Source organism: Gobius niger (genome assembly GCF_951799975.1).
Source record: "Gobius niger genome assembly, chromosome: 10".
Lineage (NCBI taxonomy): Eukaryota > Metazoa > Chordata > Actinopteri > Gobiiformes > Gobiidae > Gobius > Gobius niger.
In genome coordinates, this window is record NC_136861.1 from 14,421,638 (window position 1) to 14,443,805 (window position 22,168).

Genomic DNA, 22,168 nt, shown 5'->3' on the forward strand with positions numbered 1-22,168 from the left:
GTAGCGCGTCATCATCTTGCCGTCCCTCCTTGTTCTATGATTGGTTCCCAAATCCATGCGAACATTTCGGCCATGGTCCCCAGGCTGCTGTGCAGTTCGAAATGATTCAAGCGCAAACAGCAGCATGGCGTTAGCCAGGTTAACCCTCATGGGTACCATTTGATGACTATACACTGCATTGTGTTTTATGTGTAAAAAGAAGAAAAAACTGCTGCGCTCCATATATTTTCTGAACTTTATAACATTGCACACTAACTGGTAATTTGCACTGTGTACTTTATTTGGAAGTGCTTTTTTGTATTGCATTAACTGTCTTTTGTTATGTAATTTTAATTGTGTATGACTACAGATGGAAATTAGCATAGTGCTAAATCTGGTGAAGCCATCTTTTTAATGTAACAGCACATTGTTCTGATTAAATAAACTTTTTAAATAAAACCTAAACTAAAAAAAAGAGCGCTGGGCTGAGGGATCCAGGATCATTTCAATACATGAAAAGACAATTATTTATTTTGTATTTTGCATAACTCTGAAAACAAAATAAGATTTAAAAAAACAACGTGCAGTGGGAGGAAAAAGTATGTGAACCCTACAGAATTCCTGGAATTCTACTGTACATTTGGCTGCCTAAACTGGTCGTAAACTGTGGTCTGCTCTTTACTAAAATACTAAAACCACCAAAAACAATTACATGTTTTATTTTTATTGGCCATAACATGTAAACAGGAGAAATTCCAAAGGGTTCGCATACTTTTTCCCTCCAATGTAAATACAAATTTGTTCTCTTTTCTTTCTCTTTTTTGTTTATCTTTCTTTATTTCTTTATCTATATTATTAGATAGCACAAAACAAAAGGCAGAGCCAACATTTGATGTACAAATTCAAATGTATTTCAGTTCAGAGTGAGCAAATCATTATCCTCTCACATAATACATTCTTTGTGCGGTTGTTTCTAAGACATAAGAGGTATTTCATTTTTCAAAAATAACCAGTTCATGGTGGATTGCATCACAACATAAGGCACTGAATACGAACTTCATGTCAAGTCTTTCAATAGTGTCCCAGCCAACCTGATAACAGTCTCAGTAATAATAAATAGCAAATAAACATTAAGGCTTTGAACACTTTATCTTACATATAAAGCATCATGATTTAGTGCATGTGTGGCTGTGTCAACATAGAACCGATCTCCTGGTGCGTTTTGGCAGTGGGAAAGCTGTGGTTGCAGAAAGACATGGTCGATCTATCAGACTATTTTACCAGTGCAGTCTCACACACCTCAAAAACCCGCTCTGGGATCTGGAATTCACATTGTGATTAATTTCATGAGTGACACTAACCAGCTATGGGGTGAACCACTTACCATAAAACACTATTTGAATTACTAGTTTCATTTAAAAGTGCACTAAACCAAAAATGTTTTACTATTTTTGAGCTTTCAACTATGGCGCAACATCATTCCCTCATTAAAAACATATTTGAAGTAGTGTGTTACTTCTTTAACGCAGTTTTTAGTGATTCCCCTTGGTCTTTCTTGTTGTTGTTGCTCTGACCAATGTTTTTTGGATTATATTACGTCATAGTGGGAACACAAAACTGTCCTCTACATATTCAAAGCCCCAAATCCATCACAAGACCAATCACAGCTCAGTGTGAGTGTGTTTGTCACAGCATCAGCACTGTGTCATTCCTTTCACTGCCTGCAGAGGGCACTAGGTCATTTCTAAACCTCTCACTGTGTTTTTCTTACAGCGACTTTATTTGATTGATTGATTTTAACCCAGAAGGATTTCGAAGTGGGTGGGACTGTTAGGCTTTTTTTTTATCTTACACCTTACTGCAAAATGACAGCAACAAAAAAAAGTTGAGAACTGCTTGTCTTTAGTCTATTTCAGACATAATCCATGTGTCCTGTGTCACTTCATGTTCGTCCGTGTTCTTGTCCTGTAGTGGGAACTTTCCGGGGCGGGCACTGTCCCAGGTGTAGCTTCAGCACCCCCTGATTGTGCAGCTTCAGCAGCAGTTCGAACTCGGCCGGCATGGCGTGGATCTTGTTCACGTGCTTGTCGTCGTAGTAGTGGTTCGTGAGCGGCTCGGGTCCGTACGGGTGAGAGCTGAAGGGCCAGAAGCCGTACAGCTGCACGTTGTTGCACAGCTCCAGCGCGATGCTCGTCATGATCAGCCCGGTGCTGAAGCGGACCGCCCTCAGGCCCTGCGAGCGCCAGAACGCCGACAGTTTCCGGAGGTATTCCGGGTTGAAGAAGATGGGGTGAACGGGGCTGTGGAAATCCTCGATGGAGTAAAAAGCGCGCATGGACAGGGGCGTGTTGTGGCCGTAGGAGAAGGCCGGGATCAGCAGCATGGCGTTTCCGTACACCTTTAGGCTCTCCACGAACGGGCGCCGGCGACCCATCAGTGCCCCAAATCTGAAATGAACAAGAGAATAAGATTAATGAGAGATTCGTGAAGAGATGAAGGGGGAGTGTTTAGGGTTGATGGGGAAACCATGGCACTCTGAGAAAACAGGAAACTGCACAGTGACCTTATTGATGCTCTCAGCCACTGTGGTGCTGTGACTGCATAAAGACAAGTAATGTGGTGACAGTGGTTCAGGTGGCAATGTGACAGTTTCATAAGCTGCAAATGAGCACATTTCGATCACAGCTTTTGCCAGTTGACACCATTGATCTATATAGGTTGTCACTGTCATATGCTAAACATTGTAAATCCATTCAATGGAAACTAGAAGATTTCCAAACTGACGACAAGGGGCAAGACGGGGTCACCTGACAACATCCAGCATGCACAAACATTTGTCTAAAATGTATAAAAAATAAAGGTCTATGGTTCTGTGGGTCTGGGAACCATAACTTAAGAAAGCGCCACCAGAAGGGTATAAAATGCGTCACATCCCTCAATTGGAGGAATTGTGTAATTGCATCTATGTAATGATAGAGATTCTAATGGCTTTTCCCGCTAATTGTGGGCCGGTGTCAGGTATTACGGGCCTTATCTCGATCTGACTGGCCCAACCGGCCCAAAAGTACATTGGCTCACCGGGAAAACTCACGATTCTCCCGATGGCCAGTCCAGCCCTGTATATGGGCGATTCCAGAGATGCCGTCTGTATCTATATTGGGGTTTGTGCAATACAGTCGATGCATTTCTGTTACTGTTTTCTATTTTGTCCTTTGTTGTCCACTCTTGTTAATAATAATAATGCATTGTTTTTATATAGCGCTTTTCTGGACACTCAAAGACGCTTTACATTGCACTATTCGTTCACTCTATACTCAGTGGTGGTAAGCTACTATTGTAGCCACAGCTGCCCTGGGGTAGACTAACAGAAGCGAGGCAACCAGTCTGCGCCATCGGCCCCTCCGACCACCACCAACCACTCACTACCTTCGCCAGGCTTCCTGGTGTTCCCAAACAGTCTCCCATCCAAGTCCTGCCAGGCCCTTCCCTGCTTAGCTTCCAAGGTCTGACGGGATTGGGCAGAGCAAAGGCAGTATGGCCACCTGTTGTTGTGATCATTTGTTTTAACATGATGTGATCACTGTTCTCGTCCTTGTCTCTCTGTACATAGTCTATATAGTGTCTCTGTATGTTTTTACTAACTTGTGAAAATGTTCATTAATATGTATTGCCCCTCCTTTTCAAAAATAAATAAACAAAATAAATAAATAATAAATGACTAAAATGGGACTAAAACTAAAATCATTTTCGTCCAAAAGACTAAAACGAGGGCTGCCAAAAACAACACTGGTCTCAGTTACTCCATAACCAGGAGCAACATCAAAAACTGAAATTGAATGAAAGTTTTGTGGTGTGTAGTGAAGCCTGGAACAACAAAACAATCAAGCCAGTTTCTGTAATTTTGTGATGATAATAATAAAACAAAAACTAATACAAAGGCCTTAATTAGTAAATGATGGGATGTCACAATTATTGGAACTACAAACAAAAAGTCAAATGAACCCTCACCTCTCCACAAAGATGCTGGGGTTTGCAGTAACAATGTCAGTCCTGCCGCCCACATCGCTCCTGTAGCTGTCGCCTAATGGAGGAAGGTTACATCTGGGGAGGAAAACATTGTGATTTTATTGTTTGTTTGTTTTTTTAAGACACAGATGGATTGGTTTAGGTTTTTCTTTTCTTTTTTTTTCTTGATGCTCTCACCTGATCACAAACTGGGTGGAGTCTATGTCCTCCCCACAGCTGCTGTTGACCAGAATCCCCCCATTTCCAACAACTGCACAGGTGTCGAGGCTTTTGTTTGAAAAGGGGTTGTCCTGGAAACCAAACCGTCAAAATGTCAATCGATCGTATATAACATGACCATTTTGAACTTCTATTAAAATGACCGAAACACAGAATAGAAAAGATTTAATCATCTCGTGAGTTTGGCTTAGTCGAAGGCGAAGGACAAAAAAAACATTGCAGAAGAAAGAACCAGGTTGCTCGTCTCTGCTTCAGTCATTGTTTTATTTTATGTCATGAGAGTGATCGCTTCTGCTTTCGAAACCGCTGCCGACACGGACTGAAAAGAAGTGACGCCACGAGCAGTGATAGACGAGCCGCAAACGGGAAGTCGTACACATGTTTTTTGTGTGTGAAAGTTGAGAAAAAAACATGCGCAAAAAAACACACAGTAAGTCACTGTTCTTCAGACGCTCGATGAGTAGTGTGACCTTTTAGAATCTCTTTTTTTTTTTTTGCATATTGAACACAACCTGACAATCTGTTGCATTATAAGTACGGGTATAAAGAGGAAAACTTAAGCCAAATTCTTTAATTGTGTTGTGATCTTGGCGATTCAGAGTTCAGGAATGTGATGTCATATCGCTAAGCATTATGGGATTAGCAGCAATTGTAAACTAATTGATATTATAAAAGTGAAAATACTGGAGTTATTGCTCACATCAAAACACTCGGACACCACAGTTAGATGTTCCACAGCTTATTTCTCCACTTTTTATATTGTTTTTAGCTAATGTTAGTCTATGGACATGTATAGAGACGGCATTTCGTCATAGAAGAGGGCGTGGCTTCGCTGAGGGGGAAAATCAGTTTTTTGCTATTTTCTGGTGAAATATGAACTTATTTATCACATACAAATAGTCAAGTCTAAATCAGGTCCATATGGATGTTTATTCACAGCAAATTGTTCAGTAGAGGCGGAAAAAAACGGCAGTCGTAGCTAGGGCTAGCTAGCGTTAGCATTAGCACGATGCTAACATGTAGCACCATGTTAGCCGTCTGTATCTATGCCAACAGCTGCAAAGATGGCGGATCTCCATGGTAACTGTGGAATTTCCTGAACTCTATTGCAAGATTACAGTAATTATTTAAACCTCTTACCTTAGTGTATTTTCTCCAGTATCGCTTTACCCAAATCTAAAACGCTTTTTGACAAGAGAGCAACAGTGCAACGCCTCATGTGAAAGAAAACTCAATGCAACTTTTTTGTCACATTGTTGGTGCGGTTTTGTCATGTTTTTGTTTCTCTTCATGACGCTTTTTTGTTGTGTTTATGTCACTCTTTTGTTGCTGCTTTGTCGCTTTTTTGTCACATTTTTTTCTCCATTGATTCTTTTGTCATGTTTTTGTAACTTTTCTGTTGTGTTTTGTCACTTGACCCTTTTGCTATTGTTGCTTTTCCGTCACGTTTTTGTCGCTTTTTTGTCACTTTTTCCCCCCACCTTTTCACCTACGACGCTTTCTTCAAGAAGCTTTTAGATTTGGGTAAAGCCAAACCGGAGAAAATGCGCTCGGTTAAGGCGTGTGGTAAGTGGTTAAAGTCTAATTTGGGAAAGGTGAGGGGGAAAGTAAAATGTAGGAGAGACTGGGGCTGGTAGTCACACGGGTCGGTTGGCACGTTGCTGTGACTTTATACTGTTACAGAACATCAGGTAAAACATCTCCGTTCTCCTGCTGTAACACATTGAAATGAGGAGATGATTTGTCCCACACACATGGGGCACATTGTCACAGTCAAACGGTTCATAACAATTTAGTGCAATAAGATATGAATAAGAAAGAGATGCCAAGTTCAAGTCAAGGGTTTCAGCTTTGACTTAATGCAAGTACGACTCTTCTGTTTACGCTAGAATAAACACAGCCCCCGCTCTCCCCCAGCCTGTTCCTGGATGAGAACTGTTGCGTGATAAGTGTTGCATTTTTGTTTATGGCTCACTCTGTAACCAGTATTTCATAATATGAGACACTGCTTGATATCTGTTGCAGCTCGCCCCAAATCTCTCCTCCCCTCTGTCCAGAACTTTACCCTCCTCATCGACGGACACAATGTCACCCCCTCCCCCTCTGTATGCAACCTTGGCATCATATTGGACTCCACCCTCTCATACCAAACACACATTAACAACATCACTAAAACATTCTTCTTCCACCTCCGCAACATTGCCCGCCTCCGCCCCTCCCTTGCCCAGTCTACAGCTGAAATCCTCATCCACGCTTTCATCACTTCCAGACTCGACTACTGCCACAGCCTCCTCCACTGACTTCCCACCACTCATCTCCAAAAACTGCAAGACATCGAGAACTGCCCGCCTCCTCACCCACACCCGGTCCAGAGAACACATCACCCCCGTCCTCCTGCAGCTCCACTGGCTACACGTTAAATATCATACTCAATACAAGCTCCTCCCCCTCACCCACACCCGGTCAGAGCCACCCTTCTGGGGCCCTAAGCAAAAATCCACACGGGGGCCCTACAGTACACATCCCATGGTTATTTAACGAAGAGTGAACCCATTTACAGTCAAAGACGGATCCACTGTGCAGTAGTGGAGGGCAGAAGGCGAAAATAATGACCTCAATTCAGGCCCCGTCCCTCTGTGTGAGAACCACTAACCACTAAGCCACTGTCAGACTGGGACTAATACTAGTCTTTTTCCCAACTTTTTAATATGGTAAATGGCAAATGGTCACATTCTCTCACCTCTGGTCCCTGACCACGGTTATTTTGATCTTACCACTGAGAATTAGTTTTAGACTGTGCACATTCAGAGAACCAGAGTTACTGTAAGTAACAACGCACATGAGAACCATGTGGATTCAACTCATCTTTGAGACTAATAGCCCCGTAACAACACGTTGATTAATCAGTGAAACAACACCATAGTTTGACTGAGATGCGGGGGCCCTTGCGGCTGTGGGGGCCCTACGCAACTTGCATAGTTTGCCTATAGGAAAAACCGGCTCTGCACCCGGTCCAGAGAACACATCACCCCCGTCCTCCAGCAGCTCCACTGGCTCCCCGTTCAATATCGTATTCAATACAAGCGCCTCCTCCTCAGCTCCAAATCCCTCCATAACCTGGCCCCGCCCTACCTCACCGAGCTGCTGCAACAACACCAACCCACCCGCCGCACTCCCATCACCCGCACCAGCCACCGGACCTTGGGGGACCGAGCCTTCGCCATCGCCGCCCCCACCCTTTGGAACTCACTCCCACAGCCCATCAGAAACACAGACTCACTACCAACCTTCAAATCAGTACTCAAAACCCACCTGTTCAAACTAGCTTTTCCTTAAACCCCTTTGTTTTATCCCCCATGTAAAGCGTCTTTGAGTGTCCAAAAAAGCGCTATACAAGTTTGATGTGTTATTATTATCTTTCGTCTGAGAAGTGTTCACTTCGCTGTAGGAGCACTTTAGTGTCTCTGAAATGTTTGAGAGTTTTCGACAAAGTAACAAACCAGGAATGTTCTTGCTTTAGGAAACTACGCTGGAGCATAAAGCGAAAGGTCACCAAAAACAAAACTTTCATTCACTAAACTTATTGCACAATAACAGCTCCAAGGTTGTTCCGATAGACCCGGTTTTCTCATGTCCCGCCTAGAACAAAAGAGGCTCAGTGCTGGGTCAACAGTCCTGTGAGTTCAGTATAAAGTGTCGGGAAAGTCTTCAGGGAGCAGGTTTTTTTTCTTTCTAGTTTCTTTTCTGCTTTTGAGTTCCATATTCCTGCCCTCGGTTTGACCAAAAGAGAAAAATAATGCACCGATCTTATATAAGCACTGTGGGGGACAGAGACTCGTGATACTATTGTGGTCGCTACATGACTATTATGTTAAAACTCTAATCTAATCAGCTGCTCATTATTTGTTTGCATTTTAGCCTCGTAAAACTAAGCTGTTTTGTCGAAAGGCACAATATAAACAATAAAAAAGACATGCAATAAAGTCAAAATGCAGCTCAACTTGACTTGAATACCAGCACAAACAGATGTATGGCAGTTTTAACCTCTCAACCCCCGCCTTAACCGAGTGCATTTTCTCCAGTTCGGCTTTACCCAAAACTAAGAGCTTCTCGACTGGAGCTTGCAGCCTTGAGGCCAGAGTGACGCCTCATTTGAAAGCTAAGGCCTACATCTAAGCATCTTCCTCGTTATGACGTTTTTGCTGGGATTTTTTTTTTACATGTTTTGGTCACATTTCTGTGGCTTGAAAACATAAAGTGACCAAAATGCAACAAAAAAAGCTAATAAAACGTGACAGAAATGTGGCAAAAAAGCAAAGAAAGTGTAACAAAAACGTGACCAAAATGCAACAAAAAAAGCATCAAAAAAGCAATGAAAACGTGAGAAAAAATGTGACCAAAAAAAAGCAAAGTTGGTAGAGCGGGTCGTCTCGTGATTGGAAGGTCGTGGGTTTGAATCCCAGCTCTCACAAATACACTCTGCCGTTGTGTCCTTGGGCAAGACCCTTCACCCGCCTCGCCTCCAGTGTCTGCGTACACTGGTGTATGAATGAGAGAGTGAATGGGTGACTGGTTCCTCACTGTAAAGCGCTTTGGTCCTGATAAAGGTAGAAAAGCGCTATATAAGTTGAGTCCATTTAAAACGTGATCACACAAACATGGAAGTAGATGAGTTTTGCAGGTCTTAGCTTTCAAATGAGACGTTACGACGGCCTATAGGCTGTGAGCACCAGTCGAGAAGCTTTGAGATTTGGGTAAAACTGAGGAAAATCTGTGAAGGTGGGGGTTAAGGGGTTAAAGGTTTCTCAGATTGGAGCAGCTCTGATGTTTTGGGAGTGAGTGCTCCAGAGTTTGGGAGCAGTCACACTAAAAGTCCCATCTCCACGAGACTTTAAACGGGATCTGGGCACGTTCAAGCGATTTTGTGCAGTTTACTCTGTGGTTAATGTACATACAAGTACCCGACAGTAAAGAAAAAGATTACAACCAAAATTAATGTTGTTTCTTTTCCATAAAATCAACCACTTTTAGACACAGTTTCATCTTTGACCCTTTATGCAGATAGATACGTCCTATAGCCATTTAAACTGAAATTTAAATTGATATTTCTTTTTTAATGTTTTATTTTAGTTTACAATTTAACATATAGTCCTGCTGGTTCAACCCGGTGTAGTCAGGTACTTAGGGCTCATTTCAGCAGTGTTAATTTCGTCGACTAAAATATTTAGTCTTAGTTTTAGTCAAAGTGTTATTTTTGACAACTAAAATTGGACTAAAACTAAATTAAAAGTTGTTCATGAGACTAAAACTATGACTAAAATGTCCAGATATTTTAGTCGACTAAAATAAGACTAAACAAAAATGAAAAGGAGAGACTAAAATCATCCATACTTCTATTGACCGTCTGAAAGAGCCTCAGATCATTTACAATCACTGCTAAAGGAGCAACTCTGAGCTTTGTTCATGTGGAGCAGCTCCATGAAGCAGAGGAACAAGATTAAATATGATTATAATGAATATTATCAATGCAAAGTTGACTAAATTAGTGTTAAATTTAGTCGACTAAATTCACTTGCAATTTTTGTCGACTAAAACTAGACTAAAATTGAAACGATTTTTTTGACTAAATCTCGACTAAAATTAATTTACATTTTAGTCAAAAGACTAAGACTAAATTAAAATATGTTGTCAAAATTAACACTGCATTTCAGTCTTTCTTCAGTTAAACCCTTTATATTCCACTCTAGTCTGTGTCGTCTATTTGTCCAAGTTGACTCTTTGGTCAGTTGCGCAGCCCGGTTGTTTTGGGGGTCAAGGACCTTTGGAGCAATATTTGGATAATGTACCTGTAGATATCTTTGCCCTGTCAAAACAAACCACATGTTTTCGACGGCCCAGTTCTCAGTAAAAGTGTGATCCTCTTACCAAAAATAAACTGCACGTGGTTTTATGGATCAAACGACATGTGAGCCAAGTGTACTGGGACAGGTTACATACTCACATAGAAGTCACATAGTTGTCCACCTACGAGACATTCTGGAAACCACTGCCAGTACTGCAACAACTCTGCCACTATGACTGCATTGATACTATTACTACTGACATTACTTCTACTACTATTACCCAACGACATGAGCACCAACCTTCTGCACTACTAAAACAGCGGTGCCCGAAGGGTGGCCCTCAAATGGTAAATGGTACCTTTTACTGCAAGTTTAATCATTCTAAACCATTATAACCTCTAGTAACCTCTTACCCTCCACTTTAACCAAGCCGATTTTCTCCATTTCAGCATTACCCAAATCTAAAAGCTTCTGGACTGGAGCTTACAGACGATAGATACAGACGGCATCGCTGGAATCGCCGTCATGTTTGAAAACAGTTCAGGGGGAAAACAATTTTGAGAAAAATCTAAACTTTCTCTAATTATTCAAAATATACTTTAACAAATGCTGAATGATGAATATAGTTTTCTACTAAATAATGATGCAAAGACATGGAGAGGAGCAAAGTGGTTCAACAGCCTATAAATACATAAATAATGGAGAATGCTAACATGATGCTACATGGTAGCATCGTACTAATGCCAACGGCTAGCTAGCGTTAGCTATGACTGCCGTTTTTTCACTTGTACTGAACAATCTGCTGCGAGAAAATATCCATATGGGCCAGATTTAGACTTGACTTTATTTATGTGATAAATAAGTTCATATTCAACCAAAAAAGTGGCTAAAAAGAGGGAAAAATTGTGTTTCCCAAAAGATTCTATTTTCCCCCTGGGCGAAGCCATGCCCCCTTCTATGACGCGATGCCGTCATAGAGGCCAGTGTAACGCCTCATTTGAAAGCTAAGACCTACAAAACTGATTGTAACAATTGTGACGTGTTGTCTCCGCGTTTAATGTCACATTTCTGAAGCGTTTTTCTTGTGTTTTTGTATCTTTTCTTATCAGCTTCTCTATGAAAGAGGTTTGGACACCCCTGGCCTAAAGGCTACAGCTTGGTTGTCCCAACTGGCCAAAGAACTGGAGGTATGTGCTCACAGCTGCACAGCGGTCGCACACAGGACATGTTGAAGGATGGTTCAAATGCAAAGGCAACGATTTCCTATGAGTGCAAAAAAGCCTATTTCTGTACTGCTACTAATGCTACTACTACTACTACTACTACTACTACTACTACTACTACTACCACTACTTATGCTATAATACTGTCACTGAGATTAGCACTATTGCCACAACACATTAACGACGGAATTACTTTTTTGGTCTAGACACAGACATGGTCACCTTAACGGGCAAACACCCGAGTTATACTTTACATTCAGTGCTTTATGTGAGACTTTGTCTTGTTATGATACAATATTTCTTTTATCTGTAGTCTGTTCATTTCTATTCACATGGTGTCTCCTGTCCCACCCCCCCTCAGGAGTGCCTGTCTTGATCGAACGGAGGAACCCTGCCTAGCGGAATTGAACAACAAGGACTGGACGTTCTGCGATCTTGGCCCGTCTGCTCGGGGGCTCCCATCAGCCCTGGGTCTATACCTATAGCCTGTCCGTCCATGGGAGTGGATCTCTCCTTCTGTGGTTCTCCCCAAGGGACACTCGCGCTGCTCGTCGCCACCTGCTGCCGACGCTTATATCGACTTTATGTTTGCTTGGATACTTAATTCGCCTGACCTTTACATTGTCCTATTTACTGCTCTGTTTTTTTTTTTAATTTTAGTAATTATTTTTCATTAATATTTGGTTATGTTGCTAATTTTATCTGTGTAAGTTATGTAAGCCACTACAGCTTTACAAGTTATTCCTTCTGAAAGCATTTTTGTTTTATTATCTATTCTGTACATAATCCAATCAATTCTACAGTTTCAAGTGTTTATTTTCTTTCCCAAATACAGAATTTTGTTTATTTGTTTTTCGGTAATTGTTGTTTTCACATTAATTGCCTATTTTATTGGTTGCTCATTCGTTTTGATGAAAGAATTGTAATTAGAAAGCTTCACCACTGTGGACATACCTTTAGGAAAGTGCTGAAGACGTCCTGATTCACCTGGAGGACCCTCTTCTTCTCTCCGTCGTAAACAAGTTTAGTTCCCACAGGAGTGTTGGCCTGAGTCACAATGGCTTTATGAAAACCATTGCATCTGGTGTTGAGGAGGTATCTGTGGGCAACAAAAGACTAACATATTCTGACTGTATAAACCTAAAGAAATTTGAATACATAGACACAGCAAAACAAAGACATGAGTAAATGTTTATGGTGTGAGGTATAGTTCAGTTCAATTACCTGATCAAACCTCACAGTGTCAGCATTTAATCCCTTAATATACGGTAAATTCAGCCTGAACGTGTTAAATATAGACTCTCATTCATGTTCATTTCCGTGGCGGTAATAGGCTCAATGTTTCCACTTCTGCTTTCATTTAGTAAAGGGAAGGAACTGTCTGAATTTAGCATGTGCAGATTTATGTAAGTTGTACCTGAATTTCTGGAAGTTGTCCTCTTGTTTTTTCCAGGTCTGGGAATAATTTTTGACAACTTTGTTGATGATTTCCCTGTGAAAGACACCAAAACATTGTTGTTGCTTTTTTCTTTAAAGGGACTATACGGAGTTCAAAAATGTTAAAACTAAGAATTTTCCTCCCCCTACATGTTCCAGCCAATGTCCTAATGTGTAGAATGAGCTCAGGCATATTCAGCATTCTGCTGTAGTAGACAATATTTGAAATCAAACATGGATGAATGAAACCAAATATTGTTTTGAGGTTTTAACCATGTAGTCACATCCTCATCAAAAAGTTCATTCATTACTTCATTTACATATATTGTTGGAGTTATACTGCAAATAAAGTCAAAGTGTTCAAAAGTAGTTTAATAAAGTCTGAATAAAATATCATATATGACGTTTGATATGGACAATTTAAAGGCCCTATATTGATCTCCTTCTGGTAGTGGTAATTAAGTATAAAGCAGTTTTATTGATTTTGAACTGTAACAGTATTCCTCCCTGTAGTTATAAACTCATCCCAGGTGTTAAAGCAGTACTAAGTAACTCATGCCCCTAGAGGCCATAAGCGCCACTGCAGGTGTCATAGCATGTTGCGTTTTTTTACTCATTAATTGTCCATGAGAGTAAATACTACAGTGACAGAAAAGACAAAGGGAGAGAGGGATATTGTACATCCAATTACACAATGGAGATATTTTTTTTCAGTCAAACTTGGATGTCAATACTGTTTAAGTGGCGCTAGCCCAGAGTTAGCTTTGCCTGTTAGCTTCTTCTTCGTGATTCCATTAGTGTGTATTGGTGACTCCGACCCAGAGGCAGGAAAGTTAACACTTGTATTACCCCAAGAGGGACTCCGAAAAGGATTTATTAATGTAAACAAGCTATTTAGTTCTTTAAGAAAGTTGGGAATGAGTTGGACCACAAATAACAAATACAAATTCACGCCCTCATTCCTTCATTGCTTGCAAACAAACAAACAAACTAACAAACAAACAAAATACAGGTAAAGGGCCTTTAACATAAGAAGCGATCAAAAGAAAAAAATAATAAAGTAATAGTAATAGTAAAATAATAATAACAGTTGAGTATCTTACCTGCAGCCATTACAGTTGTTAGTATCAGTGGCACGATGAGCAGAGGGTCTCTGTGGCTCAATTTTACTGCAGAGAGAGAGAGAGAGAGACGGGCAGAGTGAGTGGGATCTGAGAGGTCAGATAAAACGATAATCTTATTTCCATTGGGCTGGATCCTGTTCCTGCCTCTTGATGACTGGACTACTGTGTACATCAGCACCGAGGACAAAATGTTATCTGACAGGGCAGCACCAGACGTCCAGGCTCAATGTTTATTTCATTACAAACTCACTTCTGCCTGTTGTGAGGGGCTCGAAACGTGCATAGCGCCCATCGTCCAAAAGGCAGGCCAGCCACGGTGATAAAACATTGGAGTTATATGCTTGCGAATATCTATGACTCGCTGCTGAATTTGGCAACAATAAACGTGTTAATGAATACAGAGCGGCTCAGCAGGTAGTGGATTATTCACTGTAGGGTCAGGTGTAATTAGACTCTGGGCAGTGGCCAGTTCATTGATACATGACACTGACAGACGGCCATTCACTCACATTCATTTACCCTGCACTATTGTAAAGTCACCTATTGATGCACATGTCTTTCCACAGTGGCAGAAAGTGCAGACCAGTGGGTGTTTCTAAGCCACGGGGATGAAAATGGCCATTTACTGATAATAAATTTGACCACAAATGATGTGAGGAAAAGAAAGAAAATCACATCTTCTCCTGAATGTTTGAGTTAAAGGGATATTTCAGGAGGATAGGGCCTCATTTCCTAGTTATCCAGAGTGTTGCTGATTTCTGGAGATTTTTTTTGTAATTCATGCAGTTCTTATGTTTGAAGAGTTTCGTAGTGCTAGGCTAATGCAAGGCTTCTATGATATCACCTAGCCTGCATTAAAAACAGTCTGACCCACTCCACAGTGCAAAATCACTTATAACGCCAGACTAACCATATAAATGTCTGTGTCAATAGAATAATTTTAACCATTTTGCATTTAAAATACCTTATGTTTCAGCAGCAAAAGTGTTTGTATAAGCTACGCAGAGGCGGAGTGATCTGCTAGAAAATAGTCCCTCAAAATGCGATCATTCATGTGATGCAAGGACAGTTATATTCCAAAAATGATTCTATCGACACAGACATTTTATATGGTTAGTCTGGCGTTATAAGTGATTTGCCTCAGGTGCACTGTGGAGCGGGTCAAACTGTTTTTAATGTAGGCTAGCTGATACCGTTGAAATGCGCTAGCTTTGCATTAGCCTAGCGCCACGTAGCTCTTCAAACATGAGAACTGCATGAATTACAAAAAAAATATCTCCAGTTGCGCGGTATAAATAAAGTTGCCTTGCCTTGCCTTGCCTTACCAGCAACACTCTGGATAACTAGGAAATGAGGCCCTTTGTCAAAAATCCTGAAATATCTCTTTAACTGAGGGGTAAAAGGTGAAGATAGACCTCCTCTACCAAGAACAATGGAACAAGAGAAGTCACGGCACACTATATTCTTTGCACGGTTTTCTTTTGCTTTGATGAATGAGCAACCACACTAACTACCGGTCTAGACTTTGTCACATTGCCCCCCGACGGTTTCATGTCTTTACTCTTGCACTCTGTGGCTTCTGCTACCAAAACGCTGCGCTTCATCTTCCTTTTCCTGGATCTGAATACAAATCTCTTCTCGCAGAGCTATGAAGCAGTGCAAAGTATTCTGAGGTGTCAACGATTCTGACGGCGGAAATTAACGTAGGCCGTAGAGGATTTGTCTTTCCGCGCACGAGGCTATAAACAAGACCACCATGTTTTGTAATAAGATGGGATTTCTTAAAAATGTTTCAAATTAGAGTTAAAGGAACAGGCCATCGTTTTTTCCATAGTGAGATATGTTCTTACCAGAGCTTAGACAAGTTGATACACACCTGTCTGGTCTTTGTGGAAGAGCTTGGTCGCTTCTAACTTCGCCCCCATTTGGAGCCATAGAGACAGGGAGAGGCCAAATGCTAGCAACATCTTTGGTCGTTTTTGCGTGACTGAGAGCACACACAAAGACCAGACAGGTACGCATCAACTCGTCTAAGCTCAGGCAAGAACATATCTCAGTATGGAAAAACGGTGGCCTGTTCCTTTAAGCAGCAGTGACTTTATTTGTACAGAACCTTTCACAGACATGGTCACAAAGCGCTTCACATGGGACAACTTACTTTCATTACATCCTACAGGTTTATGTCACTAATTGAAGGAGAACCTGTGGCTGACAGTGTGGGGCTCATTCTGCTTTTTGATTGAATGTGGTGGAATGTTTTTTTGCATAGCACCCCCTTTACTGTGTTTTTAGCACCGCATAGAGACTATATCCCATCATTTGTCTCACTGAGCAACTTATATCTACACCACAACTATAAATGTGGTTATAAATGCACTGTATCCAGCTTCTTAAAGCCCTCTGTCTGCATTAAGGTACTCTGGGTTTCATATTTCACCTTCAAAGCTTAATGGCAATGCGGCAGTTCTCTTGAGATATTTCAAAACTGAGTCAACTTCATCTTGCTTGGACTTGTTAAGAAGTAGTTGATATTCTGTGGCGGTCTGTGTTTTAGCTGAAGTACTGTGTCAGGAAGTGAAAGACATTAAATCAAGATGAGGCTCACACTACTCACTATACTTAGACACACCTAATAACGGTTTGGTTTGGTATCATAAACCAAGCACCGTTGCCTAATAATAAATGAAAAATGTGTTTAAGTCTTTCCATCCACAAACATTTTTACATGTTAAAAATCGGATCTCAAAAGTCTGTGACCAAAACATTGGACATATGTTTGGTGCATGTCTGAAGAATGAAATAGTGATAATATGGTATTCAGCTTATGTGGCATGTTTGTGTGAAATATCTTTCAATCCATCTGTTCCCACACAGAGTCCTCTACTAATAACATCACTACTACTCAACTTATTTACACTGAAAACACAAAATACCAGACGTCAAACCTGCTCTAACTTCGTGTGTGGTGTCATGGTCAAATTGAGAGGCTCTCTCTGCAAAGCTCGTCTTGTGTTATTTCGTCCATTACATTTCTATTTAGATTTAAATAGAATCTGCATAACCTCTTTTAGTAACGTACCTTTCATTGTAGTTGTACCAGATCAGTGATGTGAGCAGGCTGAGCAGCAGGAACAGCGTCAGAATGAGATAGAACAGGGACCTGAGCTGTCCCACCATGCCTCCCCCGGCTCTGCCCAGCCTGCCCCCCTGCGCTGCCCCGCCGCACCGTTGGGTCACCCTAGAGAGAGACAAGCGGTTAGCATGACATTCACTGCGTAACTTTTCACCCAAACATTTAAATGTATCATTTTTTACAGACATTTGCACTGTTGAAAACACCTAAAATGAACAAACAAACTCTCTTGTTGCCTTACTGAGTGTGTCCAGCTCATCTCCATGGAGATGATGTTTTACCACATGCCTGGCTGATCGTCAGGAGTTTGTGGTTTGTGAGTCATTTGCAGCACCTCCGTCGCCACGACGTATTTGCGTCAATTTGAATAATTTGGGGAAAATGTCCGTCAACTCGAAACAGTCAGAAAAAAGAAAAAGTGCAGATGTGCATTCAAGAAGACGCTGAGCTGCTGCTCAGGCCCTCTCCTCGGCTAAAACAAACTTTCGACGCTAAAAGCAGTAATGCAGCAGCTAAAAGATATGTCATGAGCTGCTGTTTTTCGATGGAAGGGGAAAAGGCTGCGCCGCGTTGATTTGTGAACATGTTGAAGTCCTCTCGCTCCTCTGGGACAGACCTGCGGAGGAGGAGACCCGTGAGCCCGCGGTCACTCACAGAGATGTAGGTAACACACGGGCACATCTGCGATCCTTTTCCGAGCTTATTATTGTTTGTTACAACAGTCTTCAAGCACAGCCTCCAATACCGTTTAAAACTGGCTTTGTAACCTAAATGTCCACGAGATGCTTTTCAGTGTTGGTCGTTCAAATTGTCGCCTATTTGTTTATGGACAATTCAGTAAAGCCCCTCAGTCATGAGACGTCCCACAGACTCTTCTTATGTCAACATGACATGAGCAGTAGTATAGAATATTTAGGCATATGAGTCTGTCCCACGTGACTGGCTCCAACTAACGCATTATGAGCTACTGGTTTCTGAAAGTTTTGCAATGACACGTTAAAACTGTCAATGTGAAAAGTGGATAATTGTAATACCTTTTATTTTTTTATGTATTGCGTAGAAATATGGGGCAATACATGTCACAGCAACAATAACAATAATGTCTTTATTTCTTTTACAGTAAAGAGCCATTCGTATTATTTTCAAAGCAGGATTTAGAGACCACACAAATCCACTCTTCATTAGGTCAGGACTTCTTTTCTTCTATCTGCTCCTTTAAAACGAGTCTTTCCACATCTCCCTATGGGCCTCAGGGGAAGTGAGAAACATTGCAATGAAAATTGGTTAGCTTCAAGTTTGTTAAACACAAGTTTCACAAACCTCCGTCAATATAGACATGCTGCATGTCATTTTGAAGTGCAGAATCTGGAGAATTCAATCACTGAGTTAGTTGTAGCCTCCATTATTGTATTTTTGATCGCCACGCAAAATGCCGCGGCTAATGCTAGCGACAACAAATCAAATCTGAGACATTGGATCACCTAAAAGTAATAAAATAAAATCCGCCAGTGCTGGAGCGGCTAAGTATTTGACTTTTACAGGATTATGGACCACACATTTGGAAAAATTGGCCAAAAATATATGTCAAAAATATCGGCCAAGCATATCGGCATCGGCCAATTAACGTCCCAAAATATCGGCATCGGCCTTAGAAAAACCCATATCGCTCGACCTCTAATTTTACTTACACTATTGTGAGCTCTACACTTGTTAAAATGCACCAAAGCAAGAGAGGATGATCTGTTTTTTTCTATAGAGACTATATGCAAGTTGGTCATTTTATGCTCACTACTGCCACCTCAGGTCTTATGTGTAACTGCAGTCTCTATGTTAAGCTCGTCCATGACGGTAACACCTTTTTGAGTGACTGCAGGATTTTAGAGGCAGTTGTGGTGAATCGGTCTGAGCTCATTCTACACATTAGGACATGGCTGGAACATGTAGGGGGAGGAAAATACTTTTAGCTTTTAGTTTGAACATTTTAAATCTCCGTATAGTCCCTTTAATGCCTATTTTGACCAAAGTAATCATTTTTGAGAAACGGACCAGCTGAAAACTTTTAAAACGCACCAGGATGCAGGCAATCACATCTGAATCTAAAATCCTCCCGTCAAGGATTGTTTTTTTCTATTCCGTTATTGCCCGCCCTATACCAGAGTAACACGTTAATGTTACTGTTACTATAGGAGGCACACGTTACGAAGACACATGTGCACTATCTGCTGCACCGGTGATGTGGTGAAAAAAACTGCAGTCAGAAGATGGATGTTTTTTTTTTTTGCTTTAACCCGTGTACTACAGGAAACACCGCCCTGACACCTTCACAACAGACATTCACAAAACGTAACACACTTCAGGGTATTATGCCATTACAAAAAAAAAAAAAAAAAAAAAGAAAACAATTGGGGGGAAAGTTCCTCTTCTGTTGTAGTCAATGAGGAGCCGCTTTAAAGCTCGTCCGCAACGACAGTGTTGTAAAACATGAACAAACAGGCTGTAACACCAAACGATCATCTGCTGGACGCTAATGCTGTAAAGCGCTTGGAAAGGACCATATATCCCATGTTTGGCTCATATTTGTTGTCAAAGCAAAGCAGCTACATCTCCATGGAGACGAGCTGGTGATGTCCTGCTCCCAGGAAATAAGTCAGGCCTGAGGAGAGACGAGCCAGTCGCTGTAAAGACACATTGTATTGCTTTTCTTTTTTTTTATGTGTGGTTTTAAAGTGTAAAGCAGATTAAATATTGTTACCCACTTTTGCCACTATATTAGAAAACAAAGCTTTTAAAGACATTTTTGTTTCTTTTTCATTATGATAAAGACCCTATACCTGATGATTTTTGCGTTATGGACCAAACTCCTTTCTAATGTATTTATAACAACCCATTTCTTCACAAAAATTGGCTCATGAGCATGTTTCACGTCTTTCCAGGGAAACAACAACCAGCCTGCTAGTTCACAATATAACAAAGGTGTCATGACAAGATTCACAGAGCACAGTGGTCTGTTTTAATGTTTTCTTCTACCAGATAGTGAAGGACAAAAGTTTTACAGGTACAGGGCCTTTAACTGGAGGAACAATAACTAAACTAAGGAGACTGTGGCCACATAAAGTGACTTGAACGACTTGCCAAAGTGACCAGAGAGCAAAAACAGTTGTATTAAGTCAAATATTTGTCCCCTTACCTTTAAAGTCAGCGACTGTCTCAGATGTTTAATGGGAGAGAAGTGCAGCAGCTCCACTTTTGTACTTGTGGATATTTCCATTCATAATAAGCTCCCCATAATACCCGGTGTTCAAAACTTGTGTCAGTTCAGGAATCCATTCGTCTTCGGGGTTCTGTATCCTCTGCTCTGCTCAGAAATAAGTCACTCGGGCAGGTTTTTTCAAGTAAAAGTTACCCCATGTTGGTGCAAAGGGGAAAAAAAGAGCCTTGGGTAAAACTGCCCCAATCTCTACACCCCACCTCTCCTAATCCCCCTTTACCCCTCTTCCTGTCTTGACTTTCTCACACTAGTAAAACCATGCCCGCTTTTTTTGTGTGTGGCTCTCCTGTTGGGGCACGAAGTCTCCAGGTTTCTTCTCGCTTCCTGGCTACAGTCCAAGTTTCAAAATGTCCTCAATCCAGTTTCCAGACCCGAGGTTTGATCCGGCGCGAATGTCTCCTTGGAAAGCCACCCATCCTTGTTAACTTCCACGGGACACGCTGGCCATTCTTGCCACTGTTAGACTACTAAGAGCTTATGTGTGTGTGTGTCTCTCCGCCCCCAAAGAAGTCCTTTCAATGTGCTCTATGTTGACCCCTCCCACAGTCCATCCCCCGCCCCCTTCGGCTGCAGTAGCCCCCGCTTCTCCCCCCCTGAACTCAAAAAGCAGGCAGTAACTTGAGCAGCCAGCCCTGAATTAGCTCGTCTGTGTGGCAGTAAAGCACGTCCAAGTTCGAAGAATGATTGAGTAATTCACTGTTGACTCTGTTTCCTAATATTTAGCATATATTTAGTGGGACAATGTTGTTGGTTTCTGGTGAGAAATAGTGAGAGGAGAAGTGAGAGTGAGCCAAGTGTCAGAGCTGGTGAAGATGAAGAGTGAGAGCCCAGGGAGCTGTGGCAATACAATAGTCGTACTTCTTACTTTGGGTGTCATGATGTCTAATCAATTTATGGAAAACCTGCTCACAAAACATGCACTTTCACCTTATGTGGGGTGTTGTTGTAACGCCTAAGGTGAGACACTACAAGCAAAACTAAGTGTTTTCAACTTTCTGGATTTGGGCCAAGTTGGTCTCTTAACGTGTGCACTTTAGAAACAAAAAATACCTCATTTTCACAATAACATGTTAGTTATTGCATTGATTCCATGTTTCTCCATTGATTTATGAAGTTGTAGATTAATCGTTCTGGCATGTTCACTGGAGAATAAAACAGATTAACTACTAAGCTCTTCCCAGAAGATGGTAAAAGACTGTTGTGAAGCAAAGGGAATGGAGGGAGCTGCGCAGGAGGAAGCGGATGGAGGAGGTGGAGCTGACCAGTGCAGGACACCACGCTCTGAAACAGGGACAAACCCATGAGGCCGTGCACCGTTTCACAGGAGCACTGAAGGCAGCCAGGTTCCCTCTACCTCCAAAAACATGCTGGTCAGGTGGACCCACAATGGCAGCGCGGCTCAGTCGCAGCGGCTCAGGACTAACACCTGAATACTATTTCGTTATACGATTGTACAATGGCATATACAGCACTTAATTACTTATATGGGTAATTTCAAGGGCCATTTTCTCAAAATTTATCTCACATTTGTGCGACAATATCTCCACATAAGCAGCACCTACAGACTTTAAACTTTCCAGCTTTCTGAGGAATATTTGATCTCTAACCTGATTTATTGAGTTTTGAATTTCAAAAGGCAGGGCAAAATTTGCTGATTTTTCCACTATTAAAGCAGTACTAAGTAACTTATTTACCTTAATAAATCCTTTTTGTAGTCCCTGTGGGGGTAATACAAGTGTTTATGGGATGATTGGAGGGTCTTTCATCTCCCCCTGGTGTCTCTGGCCAGAAAACCATGTTTGCAACTTGACTGCCCCCGGTGCGGAGAAAGCAATACCCACTAATGGAATCACGAAGAAGAAGCTAACATGCTAACGGGCAAAGCTAACTGCGGGCTAACGTCACTTTAAACAGTA

The 22,168-nt window shown here is 41.5% G+C and overlaps 1 protein-coding gene across 1 annotated transcript; it reads right to left on the reverse strand.

Annotated features, from left to right (window-relative positions):
* Positions 1-1,832: 1,832 nt before the first annotated feature.
* On the reverse strand, positions 1,833-20,740 carry LOC306968954 (alpha-2,8-sialyltransferase 8E-like). The gene is made up of 8 exons (XM_079564553.1): positions 20,172-20,740; positions 16,931-17,089; positions 13,831-13,896; positions 12,708-12,782; positions 12,245-12,389; positions 4,183-4,295; positions 3,988-4,080; positions 1,833-2,426 (listed from the first exon to the last, which is right to left on the reverse strand). Exons 2-8 carry the CDS (start codon positions 17,026-17,028, stop codon positions 1,922-1,924), a joined length of 1,095 nt encoding a protein of 364 aa, XP_079420679.1. The 5' UTR covers positions 17,029-17,089; positions 20,172-20,740; the 3' UTR covers positions 1,833-1,921.
* Positions 20,741-22,168: the final 1,428 nt, after the last annotated feature.

What these genes read in the sequence shown, in the direction of transcription:
- LOC306968954 (XM_079564553.1), bottom strand. Translation starts at nt 17,028, where the DNA reads ATGGTGGGACAGCTCAGGTCCCTGTTCTATCTCATTCTGACGCTGTTC. An exon ending in TGGTACAACTACAATGAAAG is followed by an intron (nt 13,897 to 16,930) that starts GTACGTTACTAA and finishes CTCTCTCTGCAG; the next exon opens with TAAAATTGAGCCACAGAGAC. An exon ending in CCCAGCATCTTTGTGGAGAG is followed by an intron (nt 2,427 to 3,987) that starts GTGAGGGTTCAT and finishes TGTTCATTTCAG; the next exon opens with ATTTGGGGCACTGATGGGTC.